This window comes from Ahaetulla prasina, chromosome 1, assembly GCF_028640845.1.
Source record: "Ahaetulla prasina isolate Xishuangbanna chromosome 1, ASM2864084v1, whole genome shotgun sequence".
NCBI lineage: Eukaryota > Metazoa > Chordata > Lepidosauria > Squamata > Colubridae > Ahaetulla > Ahaetulla prasina.
In genome coordinates, this window is record NC_080539.1 from 3,595,850 (window position 1) to 3,620,000 (window position 24,151).

The window sequence follows — 24,151 nt, forward strand, 5'->3', positions numbered from 1 at the left end:
TCATCTATCCATCATCTATCTCGGGGATGGCTAACCTTTTTGTTGTGTGCCAAAAATGCGTGCGTGCAACAGCGCACGCACACACCCATAATGCAGTGTGTGAACCCTGTGCCCCGTTCTAGGCCTAGCAGGCCACCCTGCACTTATAACCCACAATACAATGTGTGCGCGACCTCCCCCCGTGTGCCCTGCCCACCCGCACATGACCCTGCCTTCCGCCCTGCGCGCGTCTCCCGCATGTGCCCCACCCCCACCCCCTGCACATGCACGGCAGAGTCCTGAAAATCAGCTGGCTGGTGGGAGGCGAAATATGCATGGTGGAGCTGAGCTGGGGCAATGGCTTGTGTGCCTGCAGAGAGGGCTATGTGTGCCATAGGTTCGCCACCACGGATCTATTTATTTATCTCTATGTAACTCTATAACTCTATCCATCCATCTACAATCTTCTATCATCTATCTATCTATCTATCTATCCATCCATCCATCCATCTCTGTATCCATCCATCCATCCATCCACAATCTTTCTATCTATCTATCTATCTATCTATCTATCTATCTATCTATCCATCCATCCATCTACAATCTTCTATCTATCTATCTATCTATCTATCTATCTATCTATCTATCTATCTATCTATCTATCTATCTATCTATCTATCCATCCATCCATCCATCCATCCATCCATCTACAATCTTCTATCATCTATCTATCTATCTATCCATCCATCCATCCATCTCTGTATCCATCCATCCATCCATCCACAATCTTTCTATCTATCTATCTATCTATCTATCTATCTATCTATCTATCTATCTATCTATCTATCTATCCATCCATCCATCCATCCATCTACAATCTTCTATCTATCTATCTATCTATCTATCTATCTATCTATCTATCTATCTATCTATCTATCTATCTATCTATCCATCCATCCATCTACAATCTTCTATCTCTATCTATCTATCTATCTATCTATCTATCTATCTATCTATCTATCTATCTATCTATCTATCTATCTATCCATCCATCCATCCATCCATCTACAATCTTCTATCTATCTATCTATCTATCTATCTATCTATCTATCTATCTATCTATCTATCTATCTATCTATCTATCTATCTATCCCTCTGTATCCATCCATCCATCCATCTACAATCCATCCATCCATCCATCTACAATCTTCTATCTATCTATCTATCTATCTATCTATCTATCTATCTATCTATCTATCTATCTATCTATCTATCTATCTATCCATCCATCCATCCATCCATCCATCCATCTACAATCTTCTATCTATCTATCTATCTATCTATCTATCTATCTATCTATCTATCTATCTATCCATCCATCCATCTACAATCTTCTATCTATCTATCTATCTATCCATCCATCCATCCATCCATCCATCCATCCATCCATCCATCCATCCATCTATCTATCTATCCATCCATCCATCCACAATCTTCTATCTATCTATCTATCTATCTATCTATCTATCTATCTATCTATCTATCTATCTATCTATCCATCCATCCATCCATCCATCCATCCATCCATCTACAATCTTCTATCTATCTATCTATCTATCCATCCATCCATCCACAATCTTCTTTCTATCTATCTATCTATCTATCTATCTATCTATCTATCTATCTATCTATCTATCTATCTATCCATCCATCCATCCATCCATCCATCCATCTACAATCTTCTATCTATCTATCCACTCTGTAAACCGCTTACAGAGAGGGCTGTAAAGCACTGTGAAGTGGTATATAAGTCTAAGTGCTATTGCTATTACTGTCCGTCCATCCATCCGTCCGTCCATCCATCCAATTGGCAGCCAAGATGAAAGCCGATGAAGCATTTCACCCAGGGGTGCCCTGTGCAGATGCGCCCAGCTTCCACTCCGAACTAGAAATGGGGAACTGCTCCCCCTCGGCCCCCTCAAATCCCCTGGGCTGCCTTGGACCTGAACTCTGCGCATCCGTTGTTCTGACCCTTACCTGGAGACATGGAGGGCGGGTTGTAAGGCCTGGTGGGAAACGCCAGCTGAGTGCCAGGAATGTAGGTAATCCTCTCCATCGGGGGCGTGCTTGGCCCCCCAGGGTGGGGCACCAAGATGGTGGGTGCCATGCTGTTCAGGTCGATGATTCCTTGTCGAAAGAGGAAGGAATTAAGACCAAAAGAAAAGTAAAGAGGGCTTGTTTAGTGACCGTTCCAAGTTACGACCGACACAAAAAGGGGGACTGATGACCCAGATTTGAGGTTCCGATAAAGGTTATGATAATGGTCTCAAACAGATTGGCCACTGTCTTGCTTAGCAATGGGAATTTGGGCCTCAATTGTGGTCATAAATCGAGGACTACCTGAACGTTGTGATGGTCATAAAGCTGAGCAGTCACTGCCTCGCTTAGCAACGGAAATTTTGAGCTCAATTGTGGTCATAAGTCGAGGACTACCTGTCTGTTGTGATGATCACAAAAGAGATCTGGCCACTGTCCCGGAAATTTTGGCCTCAATTGTGGCCATAAATCAAGGACCACCTGTAAACAGCTGACCGTTGGTGGTCCAACCAATGAGATGACCCTCTGACCCTGGCTAAAAATTCCCGCTGACCAAGGACACTGGGCAGAGCAGAGGTTCCCCATTTTTCTGGGTTGGCGGCCCAGAGCGCAGAGGGGAGGGGGGCAGAGGGGGTGATTTTGTGGGAGGGGGGGCAGGCACACGTGTGCGTGCGTGCAAGCTCCCACGATGTTCGTGGCGATGTCGCGCAAATGGCACTGCGAACACCCATGACGACATTCCTGGGAGTCGTGCCGCAACCGCCCACGAAACTTGCACGAGTGGGGCCGCACCCCCAAAGAATGAAATATTTTGGGAAATATTTAATTGTATTAGACTATTATATTTCCCTAAAGGAGAGATAGAGAAACATGTTTTTAGAGGTAGAAAGCAGCCCCCAAGTCTTCCTTAATAGCCCACAGCAGATGCCAGCACTTAAGGAGGGCTTTTTGAAAGAGGAAGCCAACTATCTAGATCAGGAGTTTCCAACCTGGGCAACTTTAAGACTTGTGGATTTCAACTCCCAGAGTGAGAAACTCTGGGAGTTGAAGTCCACAAGTCTTAAAGTTGCCCAGGTTGGAGACCCCTGATCTAGATGGCTCCGTTCACAAGCAAAGCAAATACTACAGGCAGAAATCCATTCAAGGCAGGATAGTTTGAAACGTTAATAAGTGGAACGACTTGCCTGCAGAAGTTGTGAATGCTCCAACATTGGAAATTTTTAAGAAAATGTTGGATAGCCATTTGTCTGAAATGGTGTAGGGTTTCCTGCCTGGGCAGGGGGTTGGACTAGAAGACCTCCAAGGTCCCTTCCAACTCTGTTGTTGTTATTATTATTAAAGTTCGACAGCTAACAAAAAGAGTAATAGAATTAGAAGAAGCAGCCCCTCACCCAAGATCCAACACGGGACGAAAGCCATTAGCCACAATAGGAATTGCCCAACAACACCCTTGTAGAAAAACAAAGCCCATATTGCACAAATCCCAAACTTCACAGTTATAGAAACTATAAAGATCCGTCCACCTATTCAGCCACTGGGTCAGCTGTCACAGAACCGCATGCGGTTGTTGGTTCTGCTCCATCAATAGAGGGAACCTTTCTTTCCAATCAGCCTCCGGCCTCCATTTTATTTCCAGCCTCTTTCTCCCGGTTTGGAACTGAACTAGACGGATTTTCCTTCCAACTTCCACGACAATGCTCGCACGAGTGGGACCGCAAACGCCTGTGATGACAACGCTCCCGCGAGTGGGACCGCAAGCGTCCGCAAAGAGGCTCACGCAAGTGGAGCCTAAGCGCCAGGGACCATGCTTGTGAGAATTGTGGCGCAACCGCTCACAAAACTCGCATGAGTGGGGCCACGAACCTCCAATGACAATGATCGCACGAGTAGGACCGCTAATGCCTGTGATGACAACACTCCCGCGAGTGGGACCGCAAGCGTCCACAAAGAGGCTTGCGCAAGTAGGGCCTAAGCACCATTGACGATACTTGTGAGAACCGTGGTGCAACCGCTCACAAAACTTGCACGAGTGGGACCGCAAACGCCTCTGATGAAAACGCTCCCGCGACTGGGACCGCAAACCCCCATGACAATGCTCGCAAAAGTGGGACCGCAAGCGCCTGTGACGATGCTCATAGAAGTGGGGCAACAACCACCCGTGACGATGCTTGTGCGAGTTGGGCCGAGACCACCTGCGAAACTCGCACAAGTGACGCCGCAAAGACCCATGACAATGCCCGCGCGAGTGGGACCCCAAGCGTCCGTGACTTGTGCGTGCAAGTGGGGTCACAACCGGCCCGCAACTATACTCGTACAAGTCGGGCCACGAACGCCTGCGAAGCTCGTGCGAGTGGGACCGTGTTATGCCACAGCCTGATAGTGAAGTGCGGTCCACAGGTTGTGGACACGTGGGATAGAGAATTCCAGCAAGGGCCCTACCAACACGGTACTAGATTAACCTGGTTTGTAGAACGCTGCTCCTGAATGATGGAAACCTACCTCTGGCCCCTGCGTAGGGAAGCGCCATGGTCTGCTCTCGTGGGGACAGTCCTCGCGCAAGGTCCGGCCGCAGGTTGACCTGCATCTGCTGGGAGGTGATGTAGTCGTTCAGGATGGTCTGCCGCGTGTTCTCCATGGCGTAAAGCTGGTATTGGCTGGGGTAGCCCGGGGTGGGCGAGAGCTGCCGCTGAAACATGTAGGCGGTTGCTGGGCGAGAAAGAGCAGAAGACATTAAGTGGGGGGGGAAACCAGGCACTAGGTAAGAGACCAAAAGCAATATTTCTTATATTACAGGTATTCCTCAATTTACAATCATTCATTTAGTGACCGTTTGTAGTGATAACGGCACGGAGAAAAAGGACTCATTCAACCAAGTCGCATGTAATTGACAGGGGGATTTTTCCTGGTCTTCCTACTTGAGCAGTGGGTTGGACTAGAACAGCTTTTGCTGGCTGGGGAATTCTGGGAGTTGAAGTCCGCCAGGCTTTAAGTTGCCAAGGCTGGAGACCCCTGGACTAGAAGACCTCCAAGGTCCCTTCCAACTTGGTTATTCTGTATAGGTAATCCTCAATTTACAACCGTTCATTTAGTGACCGATTGAAGTTACAAGGGCACGGAAAGAAAGGCACTTAGGACCGTTTTTCACACTTATGAACGTTGCGACATCCCCCGCGGTCGAGGGATTTTCATTTGGATGCGTGGCAACGGACTCACAATTATAATGGTCGCGGTGTCCTGGGGATCGTGCGATCCCCTTTTGCGACCTTCTGACGAGCAGAGTCAAGGGTGGGGGGGAGCCGGTTTCGCTTAACGACCGTGCTTCTAACTTAAGATCTGCGGTGATTCGCTTCACAACGGTGGCAAGAAAGATTGTTAAATGGAGCAAGACTTAACGACCGTCTCATTTAGCAATGAAAATCTGGGGGGGCTCAATTGCAATCCTAAGTCGAGGACCATCTACAGAAAAGCCATAATAATAATAATAATAATAATAATAATAATAATAATAATAATAATAATAATAATAATAATAATAATAATAATAATAATAATAATAATAATAATAATAATAAATGGTACGTACTGGGATCCAAGGCCCTGTGGAACTGGATGGTCGGGTCCAGGTGAGGTGAGAGATGGCTCCTGTAAACCTCGGGGGCTGCCCCTCGGTGGTGGGGGTCGAAGGGGCTGTGAGTGACAATGGGGTCAACCCCCGGGACCGGAGATTTGGCCGGGACGCTCTCTCTTTGCGTCGGCGTCAAAGTGGACTTCCTCTCGTGATTCAAGGGCTTCCCCGAAGAAAGGTTGCCTGCAAAAGAATTAACCCGGATGACGGTCGTGGGAACGCAAGCGGTTTGTGAGCCCCACGTTGGCCGCTGGTAAACTCAGGTCGACTCAGAGATGGTATTCAGCCGGTTCTGATGAACCGGTAGTGGCCACCCACCCGGATGCCATCCCGCCCTATATCGCTCTGGTTTTTGACACCGCATGCATGTGTGGACAGCCCACGCGAGCAGAATTGCCGTGTTGTCTGATGTCACACGCATGTGTGGACGGGGCATGCGGGTGAATTGCCGTGTTTTGTGATGCCGCACACATGTGTGGACTGTGCGCCTGCGCGAAGCAAGCGTGCATGCACATGCGCTCACATTTCCCTCCCTCTCTCCCCCCCTTCCTCCTTCCTTCTCATTTTTTCCTTTTTCTTCCCTTCCTCTTTCCCTCCCCCTCCCTTCCTTCCTTCTCATCTTTAACTTCCTTCCTTCCTCTTTCCCTCCCTCTCTCCCCACCCTTCCTTCTCATTTTTTCCTTTTCCTTCCCTTCCTCTTTCCCTCCCCCTCCCTCCTTCTCATCTTTACCTTCCTTCCTCTTTTCCTCCCTCTCTCCCCCCTTCCTCCCTCCTTCCTTCTCATTTTTCCTTTCCTTCCTTCCTCTTTCCTTCCTCCTTCCTTCCTTCTCATCTTTAAGTTCCTTCCTTCCTCTTTCCCTCCCTCTCTCCCCACCCTTCCTTCTCATTTTTTCCTTTTCCTTCCCTTCCTCTTTCCTTCCTCCCTCCTTCCTTCTCATCTTTACCTTCTTCCTCTTTTCCTCCCTCTCCCCTTCCTCCCTCCTTCTCATTTTTCCTTCCTTCCTTCCTCTTCCCTCCCTCTCTCCCTCCTTCTCATCTTTACCTTCCTTCCTCTTTTCCTCCCTCTCTCCCCCCTTCCTCCCTCCTTCTCATTTTTTCCTTTTCCTTCCCTTCCTCTTTCTATGTCTTCCTTCCCTCCCTCTCTTCTCTCTCCCTTCTCAACTTTTCCCCTTCTCCTTCCTTCCCTCCCGTCCTCTTTCTATGTCTTCCCCCCCTCTCCCTCCCTCCCTTCCTTTTGGATTTGCTTGACAACTGCAGGTTTCAACAACAATAATGGCGGTGATTCGTTTAACAACTTTCACAAAAAAGTGGTTAAAAATGAGCGTGACTCGCGTAATAAATATCTGGCTTAGCGACAGAAGTCCACTAAACAAATATTTGTAAGTCGAAGGCCACCTGTATGACAATATGGAGGGAGAAGCCATTAGCACCCATTCTGAAATACTAAGAAAATAGGAATATAACTGATGAAAAGGCTTCCTGGATTTTTGAGAGCTAAAGCAGGTCGGCTGGTCAATTGTCCCTCGTCCCGCTCGACCATCAGAAGTTTAATAACTGCTGCGAGACTATTGATTGCACAATATTGGAAGAAAGAAGATTTACCTACAACTGGAGAATGGACAAGTAAAGTATCAAATCTAGCAGAAATGGCAAAAATTTCTGCGTATTTGAAAGACTATACACAAGAAAAATATATTTTGGAATGGAAAATATGGATTGATTTTATTCAAAATAAGTATCAGATAAAAAAAAAAATCAATTAGTTTTTGAGCGAAGTTAGGATTTGTTTTGTATTAGTATGTTTAAGAAAGAGGGGAATTGATAGTGTGAAGGAGTGAAGTGATCTAGGATAATGTTTTATGTTTTATTTTAGATTAAGTTTGTTAGACATTATACCCTGTATTCTGTTCTGGGAAGTCTGGGGTGGGGGGAAGGGAGAAGATTACAAACTGATCGATTGTCGAAGTACAGGAATAATTGAAGAATTTAATTAAGCTGAAATGGTGTAAAGTCAGGGCTGCTCAGCAACCACTCCAGGAGGGAAAGGGTAGGGAGAGAGGAGTAGAGAGAAGGAAGAAAGTAAGTAGGTAGGTAGGAAAGAAGGGAGGGGGAAGTAGGGATAGGAGGAGAAGAAGGAGGGGAAGTGAGAGGGTTAGAAAAGGTGGAAGTGAGGAGGAGAGGAAGTAGGAAAGTGAGGGGAGGAAGGATGGGAAAGTAGAAGAAGGAAGAGAAGGGTAGAAAGGATTAAGGAAGGGAGTGGCGGCTGAGCAGGCCTGAATGAACATAATTTAAGGGAAGGAATAATTGCTGGATAATTGATTGTACTGTACACTGGTTAAAAATTTTTTTTTTAATTTGCATTTATATCCCGCCCTTCTCCGAAGACTCAGGGCGGCTTACACTATGTCAAGCAATAGTCTTCATCCATTTGTATATTATATACAAAGTCAACTTATTGCCCCCAAAAATCTGGGTCCTCATTTTACCTACCTTACAAAGGATGGAAGGCTGAGTCAACCAAAAATGTTGGAAATATTATGGAAAATAAAAACTTTTTTGGATATAGAAGCCGCAAAGGCCACCTACCTTCGGCCCGGTTCATCATGGGCGAGCTTCTGGACATACTCTGATAGCCCACCGGGGTCCTCCTGGCATTGGCATCCTCATAGATCCCCGGACTGACTTGGGACTTGGGAGCCTCATGGAGCGTTGACCGCAAGACGGAGGGTCCCGAGCTGACGACCGAGGTGTGGCGAGAACGCATCTCTCCAGCCTTGGGGTCTTCGTGCTTCCCGCGCTCCACCACCTTCATGTTCTCGGGCAACATCTCCATGGGCGGCATGCCTCGCGAGAGCTTGCAGGGCCCAGTGATGAGGGACTTGACGTTGTGTTTGATGGCCGATTGGCAGGAGCTGCTTTCGTACTTGATGGGCGTACCCTGCAGGAGGAGGAGGAGGAGAAGAAGAGGACTGGGTCATATGGCGACTCCTTGCATATGACTCCCTGCGTGGGCATGGCCACCTGAATGCCACAAGGTGGATGCAGCCATCTGAGTAGCGCCAGTTGGGCGTGGATGGGTGGATGTGGCCATGAGTGCCGCCAGGTGGGCGTGGCAGGGTGGGCACGGCCATCTGATTGGCTTTTGGGGCATGGCCAGGTCGACGCCAAACTTCGCAGAGAAACTTCTTCTCGGAAAGGAGAAACAAGGAGCGTTTCTCCAAATGGGGTACGTTTGTTTTCAAATTTTGCCACCTCCCTGGCTTCCCATTTGCCAGCACGTCTCTGGGTGATTTTTGTTCTGGTGGGGCACCAAGTTGCCCAGGGCAACTTTGCTCTTCGTACATGTGTCATTTTTGTCCTATCGAGTCCCCAGGAACTATCATCATCATCATCATCATTATATACTTTAATCATTAAACATGAAACTCAGTCAACTGAACATTCAATGAGTAAAGTATATATTATTATTAATCAATCAATCAATCAATCTATCTATCTATCTATCTATCTATCTATCTATCTATCTATCTATCTATCTATCTATCTATCTATCTATCTATCTATCTATCTATGATTCCTCTCATCCATCTATCTATCTATCTATGTATCTATGTATCTATGTATCTATCTATCTATCTATCTATTTTATTTTTTTATTTATTTATTTATTTATTTTTATTTATTTATTTGATTTTTATACCGCCCTTCTCCCGAAGGACTCAGGGCGGTGTACAGGCAAATAAAAACAGACAAGACAATATTATATAAAATGCAAAATTAAAAAACTTATTATAATTAGCCTAAAAATTTAAAATGTATAGAAAACTAAAACCCCATTTAAAATTAATAGTAAAACTATAAAATCAATAAAATTTAAGCCAGCCCCGCGCGAATGAAAAGATGTGTCTTCAGATCACGGCGAAAGGTCCGAAGGTCAGGTATTTGGCGTAAACCCGGGGGAAGTTCGTTCCAGAGTGTGGGAGCCCCCACAGAGAAGGACCTTCCCCTGGGGGCCGCCAGCCGACATTGCTTGGCGGACGGCACCCTGAGAAGTCCCTCTCTGTGAGAGCGTACGGGTCGGTGGGAGGCATATGGTAACAGCAGGCGGTCCCGTAAGTACCCAGGCCCTAAGCCATGGAGCGCTTTAAAGGTAGTAACCAAAACCTTAAAGTGCACCCGAAAGGCCACAGGTAGCCAGTGCAGTCTGCGAAGGAGCGGTGTTACATGGGAGCTACGCGACGCTCCCTCTATCACCCGCGCAGCTGCATTCTGGACCAACTGAAGCCTCCGGGTGCACCTCAAGGGGAGCCCCATGTAGAGAGCATTACAATAATCCAAGCGAGAGGTAACGAGTGCATGAGTGACTGTGCACAAGGCATCCCGATCAAGGAAGGGGCGCAACTGCCGAACCAGGCGGACCTGGTGGAAGGCCCCCCTGGAGACGGCCGTCAAATGGTCTTCAAACGACAGCCGCTCATCCAGGAGGACACCTAAGTTGCGCACCCTATCCTTTGGGGCCAATAACTCGCCTCCAACAGTCAGCTGCAGCTGCAGCTGACTGAATCGAGGTGCCGGCATCCACAGCCACTCCGTCTTGGAGGATTGAGCTTGAGCCTGTTTCTCCCATCCAGACCCGTACGGCTTCCAAACACCGGGACAGCACTTCAACAACTTCATTGGGGTGACCTGGGGTGGAGAAGTACAGCTGAGTGTCATCAGCGTACTGATGGTACTTCACCCCAAAGCCACTGATGATCTCACCCAACGGCTTCATGTAGATGTTGAACAGAAGGGGCGAGAGAATCAACCCCTGCGGCACCCCACAAGTGAGGGCCCTCGCGGTCGACCTCTGCCCCCCTGTCAACACCGTCTGCGACCGGTCGGAGAGATAGGAGGAGAACCACCGATAAACGGTGCCTCCCACTCCCAATCCCCCCAGCCGACGCAGTAAATAGATCTATCTATCTATCTATCTATCTATCTATCTATCTATCTATCTATCTATCTATCTATCTATCTATCTATCTATCTATCTATCTATCTATCTATCTATGATTCCTCTCATTCATCTATCTATCTATCTATCTATCTATCTATCTATCTATCTATCTATCTATCTATCTATCTATCTATCTATCTATCTATCTATCTATCTATCTATGATTCCTCTCATTCATCTATCTATCTATCTATCTATCTATCTATCTATCTATCTATCTATCTATCTATCTATCTATCTATCTATCTATCTATCTATCTATCTATCTATGATTCCTCTCATTCACCTACAGCAAAGTCTTTCAAGAGAGAATTTACAGTCACAGACCTTATCTGGCTTGGGGAGCTGCCAGGCCGATATCTTCAAAACTTGGCAAGGAGCCTCCGAGAGTCACAAACCAATTAAGCGAACTCCTGCAAACTCCACTCCCCTTTCGCTCCTCTTTTATTCCCTCTGGCAGGGACCCTTCATCGTCCACCTGTGGCCTTACTCCCGAGTTGACCCTTGTTCTTTAGCTGTTCCTTTTGTTTGGTAACTCTGTGCATGCGCACACTGGGAACAGGCTTCAGCTGTTCGTCTGCCTCACTGATGTCTGACTCCGAAGGCAGCTGATACCTGTCATACGGCCCTGGCCCTCTCTCTGCCTCTGATGCAGAGCCCTCATCAGAACCTTCCCCAGACTCCAGGACTGGCCCAAGTTCCTCCCCAACCTCCTCACTGTCCGAATCTGCTGCCAGCTCTACTGGCCGCTGGTGGGCCACAACATGCAGTGCCATTGTAACTTTGAATGGTCACTAAACAGACAGTTGTAAGTCGAGGACTACCTCTATTGGAAGAACAGACAACCGTCTGTCTGCGATCTGAAGGGGAGACTTTGTGACCTCAACAATCCCTTCCAACTCTTACAAAAAAACGAAAGGATCTGATGGTTTTGCTCACCTGCGAGATGGATCCTTCGATGATGGGGCGGACGTTAGGAACCATATCGGGGTTCTTCTGGCTTTCCTGATTCAACAGCTCCTGCCGGGGAATTTCATGGATGGAGCGCCCCATCTCTTTGATGGTGGTGACCCCATCATAGAGTTTGGCCTTGGCAATGGCTCCCTCAAAGGTCCTCATGGGAGGAGATTCCCTCTTGATCTTCGGGTACTTGAGTCCAATTTCATAGCTCTCCGCGGTGGATCGCGGGGTGCCTTTGGTGGGAAAGAGAGACTTTTTAGATTAGATTAACAGACTTGGAAGGGACCTTGTAGGTCATCTAGTCCAACCCCCCGCCCAAGCAGGAGACCCTACACCATTTCTGACAGATGGCATTCCAGACTCTTCTCAAAAGCCTCCAGGGATGAAGCTCCCACAACTTCTGGAGGCAACTTCTGTTCCATTGGTTGATTGTTCTCACTCCCAAGAAATTTCTCTTTATTTCCAGGTTGAATCTCTCCTTGGTAAGTTTCCATCCATTATTCCTTGTCTGGCCTTTGGATGCTTTGGAAAACAGGTTGACCCCCTTCCTCCTCTCTGGGGCAGCCCCTCAAATATTGGAAGATGCTCTCCTGTCTCCCCTGGTCCTTCTCTTCACTAGACTAGCCATGATGCCCAGTTCCTGCAACTGTTCATCATATGTTTTAGTCTCCAGTCCCCTCATCATCCTGGTTGCTCTTCTCTGCACTCTTTCTAGAGTCTCAGCATCTTTTTTATAGTGTGGTGATCAAAACTGGTGCAGTATCCTAAGTGTGATGTGACTAAGGCTTTGTAGAGTGGTATTAGTACCTCCCTTGATCTTGACTGTATCCCTCTGTTAATGCAATTTAGGATTGCATTGGCTTTTTTGGCTGCCGCCACACACAGCTGGCTCATATTTAGCTGGTTGTCCACTAAGACTCCAAGAACCCTCTCACAGTTCCTGCTGTTAGGAGCTGCTGATCCAGTTCTACAGAGGAATTATTGAGTCTGTCATCTGCACCTCTATAACTGCCTGGTTCGGTTCTGCAACCCAACAAGAAAGACACAGACTTCAGAGGATAATTAGAACTGTGGAAAAAATAATTGCTACCAACCTGCCTTCCATTGAGGACCTGTATACTGCACGAATCAAGAAGAGGGCCGTGAAAATATTTACAGATCCCTCATATCCAGGACATAAACTGTTTCAACTCCTACCCTCAAAACGACGCTATAGAGCACTGCACACCAGAACAGTTTTTTGCCAAACGCCATCACTCTGCTAAACAAATAATTCTCTGTTCTGTCCCCTCCCTTCCTTCCCAAAACAATACGCCAGCCGAGGCTGTCTGCCAGCAATTTATTTACACATGGCCAGGTTTCTTCTGGCAACAAAAGTTCTGGCAACGTTCCTTCACGTGCCAGCCACGTCCTTATCAAGTAGCAGCGTGCCGACAGACCGTTGCCAGGGCAACCAGGAGTCTGCAGGATGATCTAAAGTACTCACAAGTAATCCCAGCCATCAGTCCAAAGCAGTCAAAGAGCCAGTAGTCCGTAACTTTGTCCGACACAAGGGCCTACGGAGCACTCTCCCTGCTTTTATCCCCTGTGGGGTGTGGCTCCATGACTCAGCACTCGCTGGGCCGGTCCCACCTTTTCCTCTGCTGCGCACGCTTATCTCGACGTCGCTGTTTCGCATCTAGCCAAGATTGATCCTCAGCAGCTGGTTCTTGGGGCGTTGCCAGGGAGGAGGAGGGGTCGGGGGAAAGAGGCCTTGTCAGCTCCTCCTCCTCCTCCTGGCCTGCACCTGGAATCTGGGACGGTGCCACGGAGGAGGAGGGTCTGGGGGGGGGGGGAAGGAGGCCTTGCCAGCTCCTCCTCCTCACTCTCTAAGTCATCCGGCTCCAGGAGGCCAGGCCCGGGGGCCGGAGCCACAACACTAAGTGTGCATTACTACTACTATTAATCTTCTCATCGTTCCCATCACCCATCTCCTTCCACTTATGACTGTAACTTTGTTGCTTGTATCCTTACGATTTATATTGATATTATTTCCTGATTGCTTATTTGTACCCTATGAGCATCATTAAGTGTTGTACCTTATGATTCTTGATGAACGTATCTTTTCTTTTATGTACACTGAGAGCATATGCACCAAGACAAATTCCTTGTGTGTCCAATCACACTTTGCCAATAAAAATTTCTATTCTATTCTATTCTATTCTATTCTATTCTATTCTATTCTATTCTATTCTATTCTATGCTATGCTATGCTATGCTATGCTATGCTATGCTATTCTGAATGTATCTTTTCTTTTATGTACACTGAGAGCATATGCACCAAGACAAATTCCTTGTGTGTCCAATCACACTTGGCCAATAAAATTCTATTCTATTCTATTCTATATTCTATGCTATGCTATGCTATTCCGAATGTATCTTTTCTTTTATGTACACTGAGAGCATATGCACCAAGACAAATTCCTTGTGTGTCCAATCACACTTGGCCAATAAAAAATTCTATTCTATTCTATTCTATATTCTATGCTATGCTATGCTATTCCGAATGTATCTTTTCTTTTATGTACACTGAGAGCATATGCACCAAGACAAATTCCTTGTGTGTCCAATCACACTTGGCCAATAAAAATTCTATTCTATTCTATTCTATTCTATTCTATTCTATTCTATTCTATTCTATTCTATTCTATTCTATTCTATTCTACTCTACTCTACTCTACTCTATTCTATTCTATATTCTATGTAGTGGTGGGATTCAGCCAGTTCCCACCACTTCGGGAGAACCAGTTGTTAACTTTCTGAGAAGTTTGGCAAACTGGTTGTTGGAATAAATCATTAGGGCAGAGAACCGGTTGTTAAATTACTTGAGTCTCACCAGTGATTCTATGCTATGCTATGCTATTCTGAATGTATCTTTTCTTTTATGTACACTGAGAGTGTATGCACCAAAGACAAATTCCTTGTGTGTCCAATCACACTTTGCCAATAAAACATTCTATTCTATTCTACTCTACTCTACTCTACTCTGCTCTGCTCTGCTCTGCTCTATTCTAATTCTAATTCTATTCTATTCGGTTTCACCCAGTCTATACGTGTACTTTGGGTTTTTCTTGCTTCAATTCAATATATTACTCTCATAGACAGACCAGCACCCTGCAGACCAGATCCGGCCCCTCGGGCCTTGAGTTTGACACCCTTGCCCGATACAATCTGAGACAAGTGGCTGTCCAGTTGCTTCATGAAAGCCTCCAGTGATGAAGGAGCCACAACTTCTGGAGGCAAGCGGTTAGGAAAAAAGAGATGGGGTGGGGAGGAAATGGAGTGGATGGGGGTGAAGGCAGTGGAATATTAATCTTTTTCTTACCTTGCATTATTGAGCCGGACAACACGGTCCTCTCCTTCATGTCGGAGTGGGGACTCCCTTGAGGCACAGCCCGGCAGATTAAGCCTTAAAAGAAAAAAAAAATTGGAGTTACCGAAAACAGCCTCTCTCTCTCTCTCTCCCTCTTTCAATTGTCCCAAAAGGTGCTTTTTCAAAAGGCAACTGGAACTTTCTTGGTTTTTGCTTGAAGACGTTTCGTTTCTCAGCCGAGGAGCTTCTTCAGTTCTGAAGAAGAAGCTTCTGGAAGGAGAAGAGAAACATCTCCGAGAAAAAAAAAACCCAAGGAAGCATCTATGGGACAACCATGACCTGGTGACGGAGAATCTCCATAAACCCTGATACTCGGGTGTGTGTTGTGACTCGTCCTCTCCTCAGCCGGGCCCCTCCCGTCTCCATCCAGGCCTGTTATCAGACTCCGAGAACGAGCTTCCCCCAGGCTTACGCCAAATACCTGACCTTCGGACTTTCCGCCGCGAACTGAAGACACACCTTTTTATTCGTGCGGGGCTGGCTTGAATTGAATTTTAAATGGTAAATTTTTTATTAATTTTAAATGGGGTTTTTAGTGTAAGGTAATTTTTTAAATTCTCAGGCTAATTTAATAAGTTTTTTAAATTGCATTTTAATTGTATTTTGTATTGCTTGTTTTATTCTGCCTGTACACCGCCCTGAGTCCTTCGGGAGAAGGGCGGTATAAAAATCAAATAAATAAATAAATAAATAAATAAATAAATAAATAAATAAATAATGAAGATGAACGGCCTGTCATGCCTCCAGCCCCCGGCCCTGGCCCCATACCCGGAGGGGATTCCAGGAGTGAAAGGAGTAGCCCAAGAAACCTCACTCATACAGCGTGTGTTCCTTTGGCTCAGCCTTCAGAGCAGGAAGCCAGCCAGGTGCTGGAATTACTCGGGCCTACTCCCTCTGACCCCTCCCTTTCCCAGACGCTCACAGCAGATCCAGAGGAGGAGGACCCTCGCTTCCGGAGATCTGAGAGGCGACGCCAGCAGAAGGAGGGGTGGGGCAGGCCTGGATAAATGCTGAGTCATGGAGCCACACCCCACAGCCTATATAAAGGACCTGCTTTTGGCATTCCAACCTTGAGTCAAGCAAAGTCTTATCGAGTTTGCTGATATCGGACTCTATCGCTGAAGTCACAACTTGGACTCCTGCCTGCCCTGATAAACCTCGAAGAAACTTGACAAGCTGCAGAGGCTTCGTTGCCAAGTTTGCCACGGACTTCCTTGACTCGTGCGTCGGAGTGGGGGGTGGGACACGACAGTGTGTCTTAACGAATTCAAAGCTTTGCTGGCTGAGGAATTCTGGGAGTTGAAGTCCACAAGCCTTAAAGTTGCCAAGGTTGGAGGCCCCCGATCTAGACGTCCCCGATTCCTGCAAACGAACAGGGATTTGCTAGCCCAGCTTACCTTCCAAAGGTGCCGAGACGGGAGATTCTCTCATTGACATCCCTTGTTTGATGTTCCCTTCCATGGCTTCGTATGTCCGTTTGAGGCTCATGTCGTGAGCGGTTCTTGGACTCCGCGTTCCTTCCCGGACATTCTTGATGGCTGTTGACAAGCAGCAAGAGAGACCAATGGAAAAGAGTTTGGTTCGGATTGTCCCAGGGAAAATGGAGATAATTTTCGATGGAAGCGCAGGCTTGAACGGAGGTGTCTTCGGCCACCTGAGCTTGGTGGGGTTTTCTGCGGACGTTTCATAACCCAACTAGGTATCAACATTGCTAGAGAAGAGGAGGAGGAGGAGGAAGAAGAGGACGGGGAGGGGGTGGGGGCCTCCGAGCTTCGTTGCTTTCTGGCAGGCGTTTCATGACCCAACTAGGTAACATCATTGGTGCTAGAAGGGAGCGGGATTTGCTGTCTGATTATGTACAGTGGCTTGCACTACACTTAAGAGAGATTTGCACATCATTTAAGAGAGACAACAAAAAGCTAGCAAGGAAAAAAACCCCACTGAAACTCTCCTCCTCCTCCCCTCCCACAAACCCCACTCTTTTCTAGCACTGATGATGTTACCTAGTTGGGTCATGAAACGTCTGCAAGAAAACCACCACCCTCGGAGCACCAAGGTTGCCAATCTTCCTCCTCTTCCTTTTTTCCCTCCTCTTCCTCTTTTTCTTCTTCCTCCTCCTCCATTCTGCAAACACCCACCCTCCAAGCCTGGATGATGTTACCTAGTTGGGTCATGAAACATCTGCAAGAAAAGAACCCAGCTCAGAGAGCACCAAGGACCCCACAGTCATCCTCCTCCTCCTCCTCCTTTCTGCAAACCCCCTCTCCCTTGTAGCACTGATGATGCTACCTAGTTGGGTCATGAAACGTCTGCAAGAAAAGCCCCCAGCTCACAGACCACCAAGGACCCCACAGTCATCCTCCTCCTTTCTTCTTCTCCTCCTTCCTTCCTTCCTTCCTTCCTTCCTTCCTTCCTTCCTTCCTTCCTTCCTGCCTGCCTGCCTGCCTGCCTGCCTGCCTGCCTGCCTGCCTGCGGTGCATCTCACCCGAGTAGCACCTGGGGATTTGAGCATCCCAACCTGGCACTCACCATCGTAGGTAATGATGTGGCCACTTTTGCCCTCGTAGATGACGTGGCCTTTGGAGGTTGCGGCCTCTTCTCGGCTTTTTTCCGGACTGCTGTCCTCTGCAGCCAGACGGGTGATGGTTCCTTTGAGCAGAATGTCGGCTGCAATTCCAGCCTGGGGGAGGGCTGGAGTTCCCTGTAGGGGAAAAACATGTTTTAATCCCCTTTGTAAAGATTGATTGGGATGCGGCGGCTCATGTGGCTAAGACGCTGAGCTTGTCGATCGGAAGGTCGGCAGCTCAACGCTTCGAATCCCTAGTGCTGCCGCGTAACGGGGTGAGCCCCCGTGACTTGTCCCAGCTTCTGCCAACCTAGCAGTTCGAAAGCAGGTAAAAAATGACAGTAGAAAAACAGGGACTGCCTTTGGAGGGAAGGAAACAGCGTTCCGTGCGCCTTTGGCATTTAGTCATGCCGGCCACATGACCATGGAGACGTCTTCGGACAGCGCTGGCTCTTCGGCTTTGAAACGGAGATGAGCACTGCCCCTTAGAGTCAGGAACGACTAGCACACATGTGCGAGGGGAACCTTTACCTTTACCTTAAGATTAATTGGGGGTAAGCGGACAACTGTCCCTGGGGAACACTGCCTATCAGGTCCCAAAACCACAAATGACACAGAATTATTCCTAACACACTTCCTTGTTCCCTCAACACTGTCAATAATTCCCTCAACACTGTCAAACTATTTACTAAATCTGCACTACTATTAATCTTCTCATAGTTCCCACCACCCATCTCCTTCCACTTATGACTGTATGACTGTAACTTTGTTGCTTGTATCCTTACAATTTATATTGAAATTGTTTCCTGATTGCTTATTTGTTCCCTATGACTATCATTAAGTGTTATAAGTGATGTACCTTGATGAAGGAATATTTTCTTTTATGTACACTGAGAGCGTATGCACCAAGTCTCCAGGAAAGATGCGTGCTTCGGAGTTTTTACTTGGCGAGGGGTTTTTCTGGATTGCTGACACCAAGACAAATTCCTTGTGTGTCCAATCACACTTGGCCAATAAAAAATTCTATTCTATTCTATTCTATTCTATTCTATTCTATTCTATTCTATTCTATTCTATTCTATTCTATTTCATATTTTCTATTCCATTCCATTCCACTCTAAAATTCTGTTCTGTTCTATTCTATAATATTCTTCATTCCTCTATTCTATTCTATTCTATTCTATTCTACCTTCCCGATACAGATAGTCCTTGACTTACAACAGGTCACTGAGCGACCATTCAAAGCTGCAACGGCATGGCAAAATGTGACTTTTCCAGTTAACCACCTTTGCAGCTTTCTCCATAATCACGAGATCAAAATTCAGATGTTTGGGGAACCGACTCATATTCATGACGGTTGCAATGCCTCAGGTTCATGGGATCCTGTCAACCCCGAAGCCATTTTTGGGAGCGTCTTCAGGGCTACCACAGCTACGCTTCTTGGAGCTGTGGGAACAGGAGCGCAGGGGGGAGGGAGGGGGCTTTGGCAGCTTGCCTAATTGGACCAAGGTGGGTGATAGGATTGAGGAATTTGTGTTGGGAGAAATTTGCTTTAATTTAGTTGAACTACGCTGAGTTAATTCTCCGCTGTTCGAATAAAGTTTGTTGGTTTTTACACTGACTGAGTTTCCTACTACCTACTTGGAACCCTGACAGATTGTTGGGGGACCCAGATTGTTGGGGGCAATAAGCTGACTTTGTATATAAATATACAAATAGAATGAAGACTATTGCTAACATAGTGTAAGCCGCCCTGAGTCTTCGGAGAAGGGCGGGATATAAATGCAAATAAATAAATAAATAAAAAAGATCCCGTTTTGCAAACTCCTGACCAGCAACGTCCACGGGGAAGCCAGGTGGGGCAAGGTGGGAATACCTGAGTGATGGAGCCACGCAAAGCAGGCATCGCTTCCATGGAAACTTTGCAGGTGGGGGTCCCCCGAGTGATGCTCCCTTCTTGGATGGTGGTTGTACCTGCAGGGAAGTGGAAGAGGGGACAATGGTGAGGGTGGACCTGCAGAGGTAATGAAACCAGCTGCAGCAAGAGTGTCAAGTAAGGGCCTCTGGTGGCTCAACGGACTAATGCAGTCTGTTATTAACAGCAGCTGCTTGCAATTACTGCAAGTTCTAGTCCCACCAGGCCCAAGGTTGACTCAGCCTTCCATCCTTTATAAGGTAGGTAAAATGAGGACCCAGATTGTTGGGGGGGCAATAAGTTGACTTTGTATATAATATACAAATGGATGAAGACTATTGCTTGACACAGTGTAAGCCGCCCTGAGTCTTCGGAGAAGGGCGGGATATAAATGCAAATAAATAAAAAAGAAGAAGGAGGGAGGGAGGGAAGGAAGGAAGGAGGGAAAGAAGGAAGGAAGAAGAAAGAGTAGGGAGGAAGGAGGGAGGGAAGGAAGGAAGGAGGAAAGGAAGGAAGGAAGGAGACAGAGAGGAGGGAGGAAGGAAGGAAGAAGAAAGAGGAGGGAGGAAAGAAGGAGGGAGGGAGGGAAGGAAGAAAGGAGGGAACGAAGGAAGAAGAAAGGAGGGAGGAAAGAAGGGCCTCTGATGGCTCAACAGACTAATGCAGTCTGTTATTAACAGCAGCTGCTTGCAATTACTGCAGGTTCAAGCCCCACCAGGCCCAAGGTTGACTCAGCCTTCCATCCTTTATAAGGGAGGTAAAATGAGGACCCAGATTGTTGGGGGGGCAATAAGTTGACTTTGTATATAATATACAAATGGATGAAGACTATTGCTTGACATAGTGTAAGCTGCCCTGAGTCTTCGGAGAAGGGCGGGATATAAATTCAAATAAATAAAAAAGAAGAAGGAGGGAGGGAGGGAGGGAAGGAAGGAAGGAGGGAAAGAAGGAAGGAAGAAGAAAGAGTAGGGAGGAAGGAGGGAGGGAAGGAAGGAAGGAGGAAAGGAAGGAAGGAAGGAGACAGAGAGGAGGGAGGAAGGAAGGAAGAAGAAAGAGGAGGGAGGAAAGAAGGAGGGAGGGAGGGAAGGAAGAAAGGAGGGAACGAAGGAACGAAGGAAGAAGAAAGGAGGGAGGAAAGAAGGGCCTCTGATGGCTCAACAGACTAATGCAGTCTGTTATTAACAGCAGCTGCTTGCAATTACTGCAGGTTCAAGTCCCACCAGGCCCAAGGTTGACTCAGCCTTCCATCCTTTATAAGGTAGGTAAAATGAGGACCCAGATTGTTGGGGGCAATAAGTTGACTTTGTATATAATATACAAATGGATGAAGACTGTTGCTTGACACAGTGTAAGCCGCCCTGAGTCTTCAGAGAAGGGCGGGATATAAATTCAAATAAATAAAAAAGAAGAAGGAGGGAGGGAGGGAGGGAGGGAGGGAAGGAAGGAAGGAGGGAAAGAAGGAAGGAAGAAGAAAGAGGAGGGAGGAAGGAGGGAGGGAAGGAAGGAGACAGAGAGGAGGAAGGAAGAAGAAAGAGGAGGGAGGAAAGAAGGAGGGAGGGAGGGAGGGAAGGAAGGAAGGAGGGAAGGAAGAAGAAAGGAGGGAGGAAAGAAGGGCCTCTGATGGCTCAACAGACTAATGCAGTCTGTTATTAACAGCAGCTGCTTGCAATTACTGCAGGTTCAAGTCCCACCAGGCCCAAGGTTGACTCAGCCTTCCATCCTTTATAAGGTAGGTAAAATGAGGACCCAGATTGTTGGGGGCAATAAAAGTTGACTTTGTATATAATATACAATTGGATGAAGACTATTGCTTGACACAGTGTAAGCCGCCCTGAGTCTTCGGAGAAGGGCGGGATATAAATGCAAATTAAAAAAAAAAAAGTTCAATTCATTGAGGGTCGCATCAGGGCTGTGGTTGACCTTGGGGTGGGGGTGGGGGCACTGGGTGGGCGTGGCCAGCTTCACACCACTCCCCAAATTGCTGGCATGTTTCCTCTTCGCACTGGGTAAACCGGGCTGAAGCTACACTGGCCGGCCCTTTACCTTTTCCAGATCTGACTACATCGTGGGCCACATTCGGCCTGCGGGCTTTGTGTTTTGACACCCCTGAGCTATAGGTAGTCCTCAATTTACAACAGTTCCTTTAGTGACCGTTCAACATTACAACAGCACTGAAAAAAAAGGAGGCTTATGGGTGTTTTTCACACTTACGACCGCTGCAGTATCCCCCCAGGATCAGGTGATTCAAAAACAGCCGCTTGGCAACTGACTCGTATTTATGACGGTCGCTGCATCCCGGAGGGATCACGCGATCCCCTTTGGTGACCTGCTGCCCAGCGAAGTCGACGGGGAAGCCAGATGCGCTGAACATCCGTGTTACTAATTTAACGACTGCAGGGACTCCGCTTAACAACGGTGGCGAGGAAGGTCGCAAAATGGGGGCAGAAATTCACTTAACAACGGTCTTGCTTAGCAACGGAAATTTTGTGGGGGCAGAACTGAAGAATTGAAGCTAGGGGGAACAAGATGCCAATAGAATAGAGTATTGTATATTGTATTGTAACTTAGGATTGGACCGTGGGCTCCTTGGTGCTCTCTGAGCTTGGTGGTTTTCTTGCAGACATTTCATGACCCAACTCGGTAACGCCATCAGTACTATAAGGGAGGAGAGTTGCTCTCTGTTTATGTACAGCAGTTTGCCTGGCAGTGTTGTTGGGGATGGGGTTTTCCCCTTGGTAGAAGGTCGGGAAAATGAGGACCCAGATTCTTGGGGTCAAGTGGCTGACTCTGTAAACCCCTTACAGAGGGCTGCAAAGCACTGTGGAGTGATGTATAAGTAATAGCTATTGCTTGGGAAGGAAGGAAGGAAGGAAGGAAGGAAGGAAGGAAGGAAGGAAGGAAGGAAGGAAGGAAGGTAGGTAGATGATGAAATGAAAATGAGGGGTAGGAGGAAGAAGGAAGGAGAAAGCAAAAATGAGAAGGAAGGAAGGAAGGAAGGAAGGAAGGAAGGAAGGAAGGAAGGAAGGAAGGAAGATAGATGAAGAAATGAAAATGAGGAGAAGGAGGAAGGAAGGAAAGAGAAAGCAAAAATGAGAAGGAAGGAGAGAAAGTGAAAATGAGAAGGATGGAAGGAAGGAAGATGAAGTGAAAATGAGGGGTAGGAGGAAGGAAGGAGAAAGCGAAAATGAGGAAGGAAGGAAGGAAGGAAGGAGAGAAAGCGAAAATGAGGAAGGAAGGAAGGAAGGAAAGAAAGAGAGAAAGCGAAAATGAGGAAGGAAGGAAGGAAGGAAGGAAGGCAGATGACGAAATGAAAATGAGGGGTAGGAGGAAGAAGGAAGGAGAAAGCAAAAATGAGAAGGAAGGAGAGAAAGTGAAAATGAGAAGGAGGGAAGGAAGATGAAGTGAAAATGAGGGGTAGGAGGAAGGAAGGAGAAAGCGAAAATGAGGAAGGAAGGAAGGAAGGAAGGAAGCTGTGGTGGCGCAGCGGTTAGAATGCAGCATTGCAAGCTAACTCTGCCTACTGCCAGGAGTTCGATCCTAAGCGGCTCAAGGCTGACTCAACTTTCCATCCTTCCCAGGTCAGAAAAATGAGGACCCAGATGGTTGGGGGCAAGACGGCTGTCAACCGCTTAGAGAGGGCAGCAAAGCACTGTGAGGCGGTATATACGTCTAAGCGCTGTTGCTACCGCTAGCTCTACGTAGAGCCTACCAATGGCTGATTGTCTATTGAGAAACCTCAGCCCCACCCGCACTGACAGAGCAAGCCACTCTACGTAAACAGAGAGCAAACCCTACTTCCTTCTAGCCCTGATGATGTTATCTAGCTGGGTAAAGGGACATCTGCAAGGAAACAACCCGGCTCAGAGAGCACCACGGGCTCTACGGAACAGGACGTACTGAAGAAACCGACTCAAGACAATCTCAGGAACTCACATTTTCTTCCTTAATTCAAGCTCGGCTTACCTCGAACGACTCCCTCGTGCTGAGCTCTTACTAACAGGCCTTCGGGCTGTTGTGAATTTTGGCTGCGGGGTGAAAATTCCTCTTGCTTGATGTAGGGCAGGGAAACTTCAAAGAGACCAAAGAGATGTTTTAAGATGCACGCAACTCATTTCCAAACTATTTCCTCCCACAGAGTCTCAGTGCATCCAAGCGTATCTAAGTTAGATCCTGGCCATTAACCTTCAACCCTGAGACCCGGGCCTGCCCAGAAACCCACTTAAGAGCCATTTGGGCGGGGGGGCGGTGCAGGGGTTAGAGAGCAGTATTGCAGGCTAAAAACTCTGCTCACAGCCAGGAAGTTCGATCCTGACCGGCTCAAGTTTGACTCAGCCATCCGTCCTTCCGAGGTCGGTAAAATGAGGACCCAGATTGTTGGGGGCAAAATGCTGACTTTGCAAACTCCTCAAAGAGGGCTGTAAAGCATTGTGAAGTGGTATATAAGTCTAAGTTCTATTGCTATTGCTTCTTTCCTTCCTTCCTTTCCTTCTTTCTCTCCCTCCCTTTTCTCCTTCCTTCCTTTCTTCCTTTCTTCCTTCTCTCCCTCCCTCCCTCCTTCCTTCCTTCCTTCCTTCCCTCCCTCCTTCCTCTATTCTTGC

General features: G+C 47.2%; 1 protein-coding gene across 1 annotated transcript in view; it reads right to left on the reverse strand.

The window, feature by feature from the left end:
* The window catches only part of NCOR1 (nuclear receptor corepressor 1), a 195,279-nt gene that overhangs the window by 35,366 nt on the left and 135,762 nt on the right, over nt 1–24,151 (reverse strand). The window contains exons 26-35 of the mRNA XM_058163993.1: nt 23,517–23,621; nt 19,515–19,612; nt 17,602–17,773; nt 16,470–16,610; nt 15,025–15,108; nt 11,640–11,893; nt 8,288–8,639; nt 5,660–5,884; nt 4,576–4,782; nt 2,017–2,166 (exon numbers count right to left, since the gene is read on the reverse strand). Of these exons, the coding sequence (XP_058019976.1) occupies nt 2,017–2,166; nt 4,576–4,782; nt 5,660–5,884; nt 8,288–8,639; nt 11,640–11,893; nt 15,025–15,108; nt 16,470–16,610; nt 17,602–17,773; nt 19,515–19,612; nt 23,517–23,621 (1,788 nt within the window). The remainder of the gene's footprint in view (nt 1–2,016; nt 2,167–4,575; nt 4,783–5,659; nt 5,885–8,287; nt 8,640–11,639; nt 11,894–15,024; nt 15,109–16,469; nt 16,611–17,601; nt 17,774–19,514; nt 19,613–23,516; nt 23,622–24,151) is intronic.